This window comes from Rhipicephalus microplus, chromosome 10, assembly GCF_043290135.1.
Source record: "Rhipicephalus microplus isolate Deutch F79 chromosome 10, USDA_Rmic, whole genome shotgun sequence".
Lineage (NCBI taxonomy): Eukaryota > Metazoa > Arthropoda > Arachnida > Ixodida > Ixodidae > Rhipicephalus > Rhipicephalus microplus.
The window spans coordinates 60,195,468-60,208,380 of NC_134709.1; the positions used below are offsets into that span (position 1 = coordinate 60,195,468).

Genomic DNA, 12,913 nt, shown 5'->3' on the forward strand with positions numbered 1-12,913 from the left:
TTCCTTTATAGACACCAGAGACGAAGCCACCGGGTCCGGTAAGGCTCCGCGAACTTATTTAGACATTGCCACAGGAAATTGCCATTGCTTCACGGCTTGCGGATGGTCAGGGCTTGGACTTCGCTCTCTCGTGGGGTTTGGAATCATCTAGACCCAGCACCTTCACCTGAAAACGTAACAAGTGTAGCAGCCTCACAACAAGGATGTGCTATTTACACTGTTTATTAAGGGGCGAACTTGTGCCTAAAGTGAACGACGCACAGCAATCGAGAAGATCCGAATGTCGGTAGTCCTCATGAGCCTCTGCCTCGAGCACCCTCGTTCTCTTCTTCTTCACGCGCGTTGGCTGTTCGACGGAGTACCGGGCGCATGCAGGGCCGGCTCGTGCATTGCGGCTGGCTTCATTGCTCGTAGTCGTGCCGTTAGCGTTTCTCCACGTTCCCGACGTCCGCGTTGTGTGGAGCAATGGCAATTTCTTGTGGCAATATTGAATCGCCCAACAAGAGGCATTCTTCCAGTTACACTCACGCGCTTCAAAGTCACCAGCTTGTACGTCACGATAACGCCATCTAAACTCCTGCCATTTTCTCTGATAGCCTTGGTGGTTTAAAGAAAAGCCAAAATCAGCGTACAAGCCAATGGTGGTGAGATGAAATAACTTACGCCGCTTCTCCAAGGTGTTTTATGAGGTCTCCAACTTCTCAATATTGCATTTATTTTATTATTCAGAGTTTCGACTACACACAACACTTCATTACTATGACGCCATAAACGTACTTCTTCCGAAGTAGCGTAATTAGGCTCCTTATTGCGACACTATTTGCTGAAAAAGGATTCTTCCACTGATATTTGAAGACACTAGATACCCCGGGTAAAAGAGCGGCAAGTCGTTTATTGACCTAGCCTCATATTACCTCTTGATATAGTTGTATTTTCGGTTTCGTCTGCCTTTTCCTAAATTCATATTTTATTACAGCTTACCTAAATTACTTACAAGCATCATATGATTGTGTCACACAGAAATCTAGGCTTAATATCACGAACTACAAAAGCCTGCAAGCTTTAACTGCCTGGTTCACTCACACTTTCTGCTCGTTGGCTCGAAGTTCAAGTTTATTTCTGATTAATGCCACTCGATTACCTTGACCAATAATTAAACAATCGAATGCGTTCAGTGGCATTTTCCTTGTGTCCTGTATCATCTGTTTTTTTGGACAACTGGTGTTTGATGTCCACGGATGCGTATAGTGCATGTTTCAAGATGACCCTTCAGAAATGACGACAATATGTTGGGTTTTTAGAAAAGTGTTTAACGATTTGGAGGGCTTGATATACTCGCCTATGGGGAGCAGACATTGTTTGGAATTAGTGGACAACAATTTAGAGTGCTAGGTGGGTTTAGAAAAAGTGGTTAACGATTTAGAATACTTAGTATTCTACTGCGGGAGAGCTGGAAGCTGTCCCGTACAGCGCATATCACCGCGCTACACTAGCCTTACAAGATACTACGATCTTAGCGCCATAGAGAGAGGTGCAGAGTGTCGCTGCTACTGAGCTAGACAGTAGTAGTTGCGATTTAATGCTCTTTTTCTTCGGACATGTCAGGATCCCATGCTTTTTCTGTAAGAATTTCAGCATTTTTCATCGCAAGTAGGCTCAGACTTCTGTATTAACAAGCAGTACTACTGCTGCTTCACAGAGAGCATGACACTTTATTTCTAACTTCACATTACATCAAACAGAGTTTGGTTGAACTTCCAATTACGAAGCCTTTGATACGGCAGCTACTACTAAGGCAGTATTTCAATCTAGCGCAGCCTTGTAGACACTCCGAGCAACGGGATGCCTCAACGCGTCGACAAAAAAAAAGCTCAGTGAAACAAATAGAATTGTTCTTTCGTGTGCAAATCTATTCGCAACTCAAATGAACATGAGAGGGCGCTGCGGAGTTGCAGCAAGGCGGATTCATGGAATTCACCGCGTCCGACGTCGCTAACACAAATACTGAGTTTTCTGGAGTGTGATTGCAGTTGGCACTGCTTTGCAGAAGGGGAGCGAGTTGTTGAAGCGGAGCATCTTATTTTAGTCGGCACCAGTGGTCCCGCAAGCGTGAGCGACGTTCTTGAAGTGGTCGTGTTGTGTGTGTAATGCACATGGCCCACCGCGTCTCTGCGAAATTTGTTTACATACTTCGGGTGCCGCAACGACATGTAGTCACTGGATACAATGGTCATTTAATAGGTTCGAGTTAACCAGTTTGAGTTAACATTGGTGCCTCACCTCGAAAGAAGAAATCTGCTTGGCCGTTTGTTTGTTTGTTTTTTCACGGGCAGCATCATTCAACTGTGCTCCTACCATATACGACTGGCGCTTGGACTGTTTAGACCTCAGTACGCAGCTTCCCTATATTGCCGCTAAGTGCCGCAAGAATTGCTGGAGTCGCGAATAAGCAGCTGGACGGGGCCTAAGAATACGCGTAAATGGACATCTACTCGCAAGCAGACAACCATACCGCTAAGATGTGATCTATGCGAGCATTTCAGTGAGCCGCCATCTGGTTTAGACAACAAAGTAGACTTGTAGAGGCACTGACTGCCCGAGGCTGTGTTCCGACTCCGGACATCATCGAATAATAATCTGCAATGAGATTTTAAAACATGGCGCATAGCCCCAGTCGTCCCACTAACGGAATGCGTCTTGAGCACGTCTTCCAAGTGCGATGCGTCGTCGCGTAAACGACGGGAACATAAAAAAAGCCCATAAGGTTTTTTTTTTTTTTTGTAGACACGGAAACTTTTTAAGAACACCCTTTATCTGTGAATCCTGAACGCGACATGATGTTCGTCATAAACCGGTACGCACTCTTTTCGTCCTTTTTTTCACCTTGATTGCTGTCTTTGCTGCTTGACTCCCACAACGAGTACGGCGTTTTATCCAACGCGGCATGCACTAAAAGCGGCGGCTTACTACAGAAACATAAAAGCAAGCGAGAAAGTAAAAGAAATAAAACAGAGAGAGACATTTTAGAAGGAGAATTTGTTCGCGTTGAGAGATTAAAACCAGCGTGCCTACGATCCAAAGGTGAGCGTCGTATCTACTCGGCTATTATGCCAACGGTATAGCAAAGCCTTGTATACTAAAGGGTAGCAAGGATGTGGAAAAGACAAGTGAGGCTTAGGAAAGGCGATGTGAGGGCGAGAAAAAAATGAGGAGAGGAGGAGGCAGAGAGCGAAGCAAACAGTAAAAGAAACCGAGAGAACGAAAGGCTGGAATTGAAGATTTAGAAAATAGAAGGAGTAAAGATAGAGAAAAAATGAATACACAGAAAAAGAAAGCAATCGGAGGCACGCAACAGAGAGAATAGAAAAAAAAAGAATAAATAACAGAAAAAATCCAAACTTAGCAGGACGTTAAAAGCCACGACTACCTCGGCAGCCCCAGCTTCACCGTCCTCCTAACACTGCGCATCCATTACAAGTTACGATGTTTTTATTTTAGGCGGAAATGCGTGAACAATTTAAAGTATCCCCTAAATTAGTGCACACAAAAACGCGGCAACGTCTTTATGTGAGCACATGACCTTACCGACAAGTTTTCAGCACGGTGGAAGAAAAATAACGCGTTACATTTCCGCTAAGTCGTGCAAAAGCTTGCCACAGCAACGAACAGGCTAGGCTCGTCGCCGTTCATGCTCTCCGTAAACCAACGCGTCCAGCTTCGAGATGCGCGGCTTCCTCGAGAGCCCGCACTTTCTTGAGGAACCGCATGGCTGACTCGGCAAAAGTCAGACACGGCCAGGTTTTGCATTGTAGTGCGAATGTGTCACGTGGTATCTCCGTCAGTGGGCAGAGCTTAGCTCCTGAGCATGCATGACTTGGCCAGCTAGTAGAGTATCTGGTCGCCAGATGACGCAACGCTGTCTCTCTATTTTTTCCCCATCCTGATTTCTCCCCATCTCTCTCGATTTCGTTCTCTCTGTTTCTGTATTCCTCCCTACTTTTCTCTTTTTTTCTGCCTTGTGTGCAACATTTTCCTGTGTCTCATCTTCCTTTTCCTTTTGCCCACTGTCATATCTCTCGTCCCACTCAATTCATTTTCTTACTCCCTGCATCAATATCCTATACAAGGTCATGTTATGGTAGGCTACGCTGTGCAAGGGTGCCTGCATGGCCGAGCTTTTTCGACTTTCACCTTCGGATCGAGTACAAGGTCATGTTATGGTATGCTACGCTACGCAAGGGTGCCTGCACGGCCGAGCTGTTTCGACTTTCACCTTCGGATTGAGTACAAGGTCATGTTATGGTATGCTACGCAATTCAAGGCATGGCCGAGCTGTTTCGACTTTCGCCTTCGGATCGAGTACAAGGTCATGTTATGGTATGCTGCGCTATGCAAGGGTGCCTGCAAATCCGAGCTGTTTCGACTTTCACCTTCGGATCGAGTACAAGGTCATGTTATGGTATGCTACGTTATGCAAGGGTGCTGCATGGCCGAGATGTTTCGACTTTCACCTTCGGATCGAGTACAAGGTGATGTTATGGTATGCAACGCTATGCAAGTGTGTCTGCATGGCCGAGCTGTTTCGACTTTCACCTTCGGATCGAGTACAAGGTCATGTTATGGTATGCTGCGCTATGCAAGGGTGCCTGCATAGCCGAGCTGTTTCGACTTTCACCTTAGGATAGAGTACAATGTCATGTTATGGTATGCTACACTATGCGAGGGTGCCTGCATGGCCGAGCTGTTTCGAATTTCACCTTCGGATCGAGTGCAAGGTCATGTTATGGTATGCTACGTTATGCAAGGGTGCTGCATGGCCGAGATGTTTCGACTTTCACCTTAGGATCGAGTACAAGGTGATGTTATGGTATGCAACGCTATGCAAGTGTGCCTGCATGGCCGAGCTGTTTTGACTTTCACCTTCGAATCGAGTACAAGGTCATGTTATGGTATGCTGCGTTATGCAAAGGTGCCTGCATGGCCGAGCTGTTTCGACTTTCACCTTCTGATCGAGTACAAGGTCATGTTATGTCATGCTACGCTATGCAAGGGTGCCTGCATGGCCAAGCTGTTTAGACTTTCCCCTTCGGATCGAGTACAGCGTCATGTTATGATATGCTACGCTACGCAAGGGTGCCTGCATAGCCGAGCTGTTTCGAATTTCACCTTAGGATCGAGTACAAGGTCATGTTATGGTATGCTACACTATGCAAGGGTGCCTGCATGGCCGAGCTGTTTCGACTTTTACCTTCGGATCGAGTGCAAGGTCATGTTATGGTATGCTACGTTATGCAAGGGTGCTGTATGGCCGAGATGTTTCAACTTTCACCTTCGGATCGAGTACAAGGTGATGTAATGGTATGCAACGCTATGCAAGGGTGCCTGCATTGCCGAGGTGTTTCGACTTTCACCTTCGGATCGAGGATACGCGTGTTCGGAGCCCATCACGTGCAGAATTTTTCCCGGAAGGAATTTGCGTGTTTCTTTCTCTCTTCGACCGCTTTCTTTCTCTCTCTATGCTTGTTTTCTCACCCATAAGTGTTACTAAAGGACGGGCTGGAGCACTGAGCAGGGCCATTTGCCCGAATTTCGTGGCACACACACCCGTTCATTGGGATATTTTGCGGAGAAGGAATGTTTGTCGCAGAGCTTTGGCAGTTTCACTGGAATTAATTGAGGAGGATGCCTCATAAGGCAATATTGCAGCATAGTTGCGAAAGGAATATTAGAGACAAATGGACACGGGTCTCGTGATAGGCAAGAGCTACAATTGATTGGCTGGCCTTGGCAGCATCTGCTGTGGGCACTGTCATGTCCCAGGCCCACCCATAGGCATGACACACATGTCGAGAAGGGCGGCATCAGAAAACCTTGGCTTACCGAGGTTCGCAGGATCATGTTGCCCTACCTTCTATATTTTTTCTTCAATCTGTAGCTTTTAAGCTTTCTTCTCACGCATCGTCTCGTTTGGACAGCAAAGCAGACTGCGTACTATTTTTCACAGACGTAGTCTTTACGACCTTCTCTATTCCTCCGGCTTCTTGAGATCGGGAGGGAGGCTTGAGGCGGCCACTCTCACCTTAGGAATCTGTTCAGCCACGACAAGAGTGTGAAATTGTTCTTTTATCTACACCGATCGTCGGCGCCACGGTAACACTGAAACCAATCAATGCCGTTATATATTTAATTACTGAATGGCCATTTGCAACTTGCCACGGTTTGAAAGACACAGGAACGCGTAAACAAGAACACATTTCATGCGGTTGTATTCGTTCATTATTTGCTAACTTTATTTTGAGCTGTTTCAAATTAAAATCAGCAAGGCCAACTATCATAAACTATCAACTTTTATTGAAATTGTACTAAACTTGTGTATTTGGATATATGCTTGCCTTATGTATATATGCTAGTTTTAGTGTTAGCTGCCATGCGAGGGCCTTTCGGCACTTTGAAGCTCTATATTGAAGCTTTTTACCTGAAGAACCCCCTAAAATTCACTGGAAAATGAACCCATTTCTTATGATATTCATAAACTTGTTCCTAGAAGAGTCCCAGCTCGTGTCTGTTCCGTGTTTCGGTCTTATAGAAGTATGCATTGCACGAGCACGGCTGACGTGCTGGCTGATATATGTCAAGTGGCTCCGAATAAATGCGTTCTTGACGCTTCAAGTGAACTTATGTAGAAGCTCCAATGACAAATTATTACAATTATTTATTTTATCTCCTCACTTCGGCATAGACACGAGAATCACAAGGCACCGAAACAGTATGTGTGTGTGAACAAGCTGTTGCTATTTCATTCGTATAGCGTAGCATGCAAGCCGAGAAATTGTAGTATGTCGAAGTTCTTACAGTTCTCACGAGGCCTATAAATCACGAATAGTTTGAGAGTATCACTTTATAACAACTCGTAATGTTAACCTCGCTGTAACAACAGGAATGAAAGAAAAAAACAGTCATTAGCGTTTCTGATACTAGAAGTTACACTGTAAGTTACTAACGTTAAATCGCACCATGTATAATAAATACGAACCTCTGCGACGGCTGAAAAGTTTGTCACACTCTGCTCAGGAATGAGATGATCACGCTTGTTTTGCTATTGTCTTGGAGCAACATATTTGCATGGAATCAAAGGTTTAGCCACTAGGTGCACTAGTCTTTCGTTCACCATCTCGCATGCACTGCGCAATCTCTGTTCAAACAAGACTGACACAGCCACAGTGGATTGGGAACGACAACTGCCGTGCAGTGTAAATTTAAGTGCGAAGCTCTATTTGTAGATGACAGACAGCTTTTTGTTGTGACTGATGTTCAGTAAACCATACGCGATTCCTATTCACGTATTTTGACTCGTGATTTGAAACCCTCTATCCTGGAACTTAAGCAGTCGTTTCTTATAACACACACACACATATATATATATATATATATATATATATATATATATATATATATATATATATATATATATATATATATATATATATATATATATATATATATATATATATATATATATATATATATATATATATATATATATATATATATATATATATAGGGGAAACCAGTCCTGATATAGGTGCGCGGATCCATTTTTTTTATCTGTAGACACCAGTGACAGAGCCATCAGGCTCGGTGAGTCTGTAACTTTATTTCTATCCCTGTATTGACTTGACGGCGGCAAGCAATATTACATTTGTTATTCTGGCTTCCCATGTGACCGGATATACTTTCAGTATCATCAGACATTTGCTGTTTTATGCTATACTCCAGGCATGTAATGAAAATTAGCATTAATTTTACCGGCAAGCACTCACTGGTGTATTAATGAAAGTAAGAGCATTTCAAGAGCTCATTACGCCATGCTGCAATTTCTCGGCTATCACTGTGTTGCCCTAGTTTCCTTATTTGTTTTTCGGCATTATTCGACTTCTTAATTTGTTAAGACAAGTGCATCTTGAGGCTGAATACAAACTTTGAACGTCCATCTTTCGTATCCATGAAAATCTTACTTTAGTAAGCTCCTAAGTGGTTATACAATGTATGTCGCTTATTCACTTCACATTAAAAAAAACAGTAAATCAACCGTGCGGCTTCTCCCGACCCTTGATTGCTAGGCTGCAGATCTCGCTCTGTCTGCCTGGTGATTTTTAGTTTTAAACCCTAGCCAAAACAGTGTGTCTGATAAAAGGTTTAGATGCAGCTGCTTATGGTGTTTGTTACTTTAATAATACTTGATTGCACACAACAGAGATGTCTGTATGAACTCCGCAAATATCCCATAGGACGACAAACATAGTAATTGAAATCACTCTGATTGAGCCCCTTATTTTCTTGTATTCATATTCCTCCCATAATAAAAGGCCAGCTTGTGGTGGTGCCCATGCCTCAGTATATTGTGACCAGAGAGATGAGTTGAAGTCACAGTGAGTGCTGTCTTTTGCACAGACTTTGCTTGACAGTCATACGAATGAATGTCCCATGCTCGAATGCTCGAAATGTCATAAATTGTGGTATTGTAATTTATTAATATGTGGGGTTTACGTCCCAAAATCTCCACATGTATATGAGAGACGCCGTAGTGGAGGGCTCCGGAAATTTTGACCACCTGGGTTTTTTTAACGTGCACCCAAATCTGAGAACACGGGCCTACAAATTGTGGGATTGTAGTTGCAACTCTAAAACGCATTTAAATCAGTCACTGCTGCTTTTTTGGCATGCATGCACAACTGGTACAAGCTGCCTCGTCACGGCTAGAAAATATCTAGATGGCACAGTGCTGCCGAACGTGTTTCAACCATACGTCGAACTTTATGGGCACACTTCTTTAACCGAATGGGTATTATGGGTCCTCTTAGCAGTCAATGTCAAGGTATTCGCTCGAAATTATTCCTGGCATTGGCCTTCCCGGACACTCCATATTCTCGGTTTTGAAATAGCAGTTTATTAAATTCATATATTAGTGCATTCCATGTTTTTCCGCAATCAATTTTTATAGTACTGTTTTAGTTTTCGTTCAACTCAGAATTTCATCATTAGAGATTTACAGAATTGTTTCTTCCGTGGGCGCAATACCAGCTCATTAAAAACATTTTTGGACAGTAATGGTTGTCATAGATATTTTAATTTGTATTTTTGTTTGCCTTGTTAGTGTCTCTATGTTTTTTATAGTAATGATACCAAGACCTCCGCTTTGGTGTATGGTTCAAGCTGCCGGATTGTAACCTAGTATATTCAGTACGTTAAAGTAACGCTGAGTGTCATAATGATGTTGTGCTAGAAGCCATGATATTAGAAGAGCCCTAATGTGGTCTTAATGGGGCATGCTCTTCAGACGCCGCACACTGCTCCTTCTGGACCGGTGAGTAACGTTTATTATTTTGTATAACTGACGAATAACGGCTTCGCTAGATATAGGAGGAAATCAAATGAGTGATGAGACTAATGGATTTAACCAAGGCCAAAAGATATTTGTTCTCTCTGCAATTTTATTTCACCCATTAATTAAGCATCAGAAGTGACTGCCCAAACACCGAGAGTGCTTTTCTGTTTAAAGTGAGTCCTACACTCAAACCTTCGGACACCTAAATTCCATGAATGTCAGTGTCTTAATATATTATCAAAATATATTCAACACGTTAAGAGGGTAGCTCATGTGACAATCATGTTAATATGAATCATGATAAAGCCAGCAAGCAGTACTAATACGGTGTTTGGGGCGTACTTTTCAGACGCCCCATACGGCTCCTTCTGGACCTGTGTGTTATTTTGTCTTTAACTGATTAGTACCAAGTCAACTAAAACAATTAGAAATTTATTACGCAGTGAGTTTTACAACTTGATAAAAACAAAAAATAGTTTTGCTTATTCAACTTACTTTCAGCTAATTAATAGGCGTCCCAAGTGGCTGGTGCTGAAAAAATGTGCACTGGCACGTCTCTTGAGTCCAATACTCAAAAACACCTTTCCGGTGCTTGATCATTTTAGATAACATCAGACCTTCCTTAAAATTGAACACTTATACGTACCATTTTACTAAATATAGTTTTAACGAGAAGTTTTCAATTAATCCTAATGTGTGTTTTTTTCTTTCTTGTAGAATAGTAGTTATTAGGCCACCTGCGGTACTTTCACTTTTTTACTACAGGGTATTTAGTTGCAGAATACAGAAGCCAATAATTCTGTAATATCTACTGATCACGATGCTCAATAAAGTAATCATTATACCCTGCTCTTCTCATAGTTGAAATTCAGTAACACAATCATTGCACGCCGTGAAAGTTTACGTGCATTACTCGTAACAGGTTCTAAGCATCATTGCGCACTTATTAAAAATAATAACTGAAGTAATCATACTTCTAGAGAATATAAATAAGAAAGTTTTGTGCACCATCTCTTCAAAAGCTTCCGATATTTTAATTGTTGAGGCTCGGATACTGTGCCATACACAGCTCAGTGCCATGCATAGCGCGAACCTAATTAGAGAATCTGGATGTGAAAAACATATAAATTAATTCGCCAGCGCCAGCGACAAACTGCCATTTTCAATTAATTCAATTTCATATTGTCGCTTCCGTATAGACACCAGAATCACCAGGCACCGAAACAGTAAGTGGTTTTTTGAAACATTTGTTGCTATTCTCACGGCATGCCCCCTTGATTCGAAGCACGTAAATCTTGTCAAAAAATTAATGACTATGACACACGACAACGTGCCTAATATCGGGAGTATGACAGGTCATGCTGCCAATTTTCAGAGAACAACTTAAAGGTAGTGCCCCCAACATTGTTTATAATATTCGGAAGGCCTCCTGTTTGTTCCGCAACAGAATCAGAGCTCCAGTTTATCGGTCCACGTTAACTTTGTCCAAAATGATGATGGTCATGCTCCTTTCCTGTTGTCTTGTTAGAAAATATTATTGCGTGTAACTCTTGATTCAGTCACTTTGAGCATTCGAGCTTTTTCGTATACTCTATGCCAAGAAACGTTTTGTGTGGGTGCCGCAGCCATGTACAAATAATTGAAACTATTGCGATAATGTCCAAAGCTCTACACATGAAAGCCTGATGTTTTTACAGACGACTACGTTCAGCAGACAATGGCATATTTCAACTCAGGAAGTTTGCGTTTAACCTTCGTGCAGCGCGTGTAAATACGTAGAATTATTGTTTGACCACTAATTGTATTGTCGGACTGAAATGGCTCTGGGCATTTTATATTTAGACACCAGAGACAAGGCCCACAGGCCCGGTAAGTCTGAATATTGTTCATCTCGCATTTTGAGGCACTTGAAGATAAGATACAATCTTAGATATCCTATTGTCAGTTTTCACATCACTCACGCATGCTGTCTTCCGGCCCTATCTCGATTCGGTGTTTGATGTCACACTTTGACTCCAAACTCACCGGCAAAGTACTACGCAATTGAACGCAAGAGGAGTTGGTTCTGAATGTCTATACTGCTCCTTCACTGTCTGATAGCTGTCAGTCGATCTTCAAAGATTTTCGACGACTTCCTTTCACTGAGACAAGAACGGCTTAAAAAAAGGCAACAAAATGGAACATGATCGTCTAAATTCAGCAGCCATCAGACATTGAGCATTACGTTAGCTCTTGATTTATTACATCAGGCATTCGTGCACTTTGTCTCGACAAATAAGGCATCAAACCTGCCGAGTAGTGGTCATTTGATATGTTTTAGTGTTATCTGTCTGTGCTCGATCATCTTGGAGGTTAAAGAGATATGGCACGATGTTAAGTAACAGGCAGGGAGGTTAACGAGGAAAAATCTTGCATTGGGGAAGTGGATAGTGGATAGAAATCTTTGGGGAAGTAAACTATGTAAATCAATGTTCTTGCTGAATTCCTTGAATTTACATAGAAGTAAGGCTCCTTACGTCAAGGTAAAATGAGCACCCATGTTTGATATGCATGACATCTCATACTAGCAAACACGACAGCCAGAGTAACAGAAGTCACTCATTTCACCTCCAAATATTTCTGAATTTTCACTCCACAAAAGGAGCTAATTAGGTTGAAAGATATATCCCTCAATATAAATTATTTTATAACGACCAAGCACAACAACTTCAGTCTAATTGAGAGCAGTATACTGAGCAGATGTTTTATGATAATCATACGCAGAAATTTTATAGGTGCAAATACATTGAACTCTAAAGATTCTGAAAATATGATTGTTTTTTTTTTTGGAAATATAAAGCACCGTCAATCATTCTCTGTGAATTTGTTATTGTAAAGCGCAAATGACACGCACTACCCTTTCATGTATTGAAACTCTCATAATATCGCTGCGTTGTCTTACACGCTTCAACAAGATATACTTCACGAGCACGTTTCACGAAATGAAGTTTCCCTATTGGCCTCCTTGTCCATGCGTGTTCAGGTAATTGTTCAACGCGCTTCCTGATATTGTAATTTGCAGGCACCTGAAATTACCGGTTACTATATGGCGAGTCACAATTGTGTACAAATATGCATATATAGTGTTCTCCAGGGTATGTTTTCATTTTTCTGTTCTATTTACTTAAACTAGTGAGGGTATCATAGGGTTCTGCACTTGTTGATTTCTTAGGTGCAACATTTGTTCACAAAAAATGTATACGACCGTGCTAGAGGCACGGTACTTTTCTTGGTTGTTGTTTTGGTTTCCTGCATGTTAATGTCGAGTCCTTCATGTTCTACGTTTTTATACTTAAAAACTTTAACAAACAATATACTCAACACCGTAAAATAACGGTGGCTGCGTTACATACGTTGTACTAAAGGCTGTGATATTGCAAGATAAGAGATCTAAAAGGGTTTTATTTGGGGCCTGTCCTTCATACTCCTCATACTACTCCTTCTGGATCGGTGAGTTTTTTTTTAATTACGACAAATCATGAGTTCGAG

General features: G+C 42.1%; 1 protein-coding gene across 1 annotated transcript in view; it reads left to right on the forward strand.

Annotated features, from left to right (window-relative positions):
* LOC142774266 (uncharacterized) overlaps positions 1 to 12,913 on the forward strand; it is a 447,394-nt gene that overhangs the window by 430,553 nt on the left and 3,928 nt on the right. Inside the window, exons 21-22 of the mRNA XM_075874657.1 lie at positions 9,338 to 9,364; positions 10,585 to 10,611. Of these exons, the coding sequence (XP_075730772.1) occupies positions 9,338 to 9,364; positions 10,585 to 10,611 (54 nt within the window). The remainder of the gene's footprint in view (positions 1 to 9,337; positions 9,365 to 10,584; positions 10,612 to 12,913) is intronic.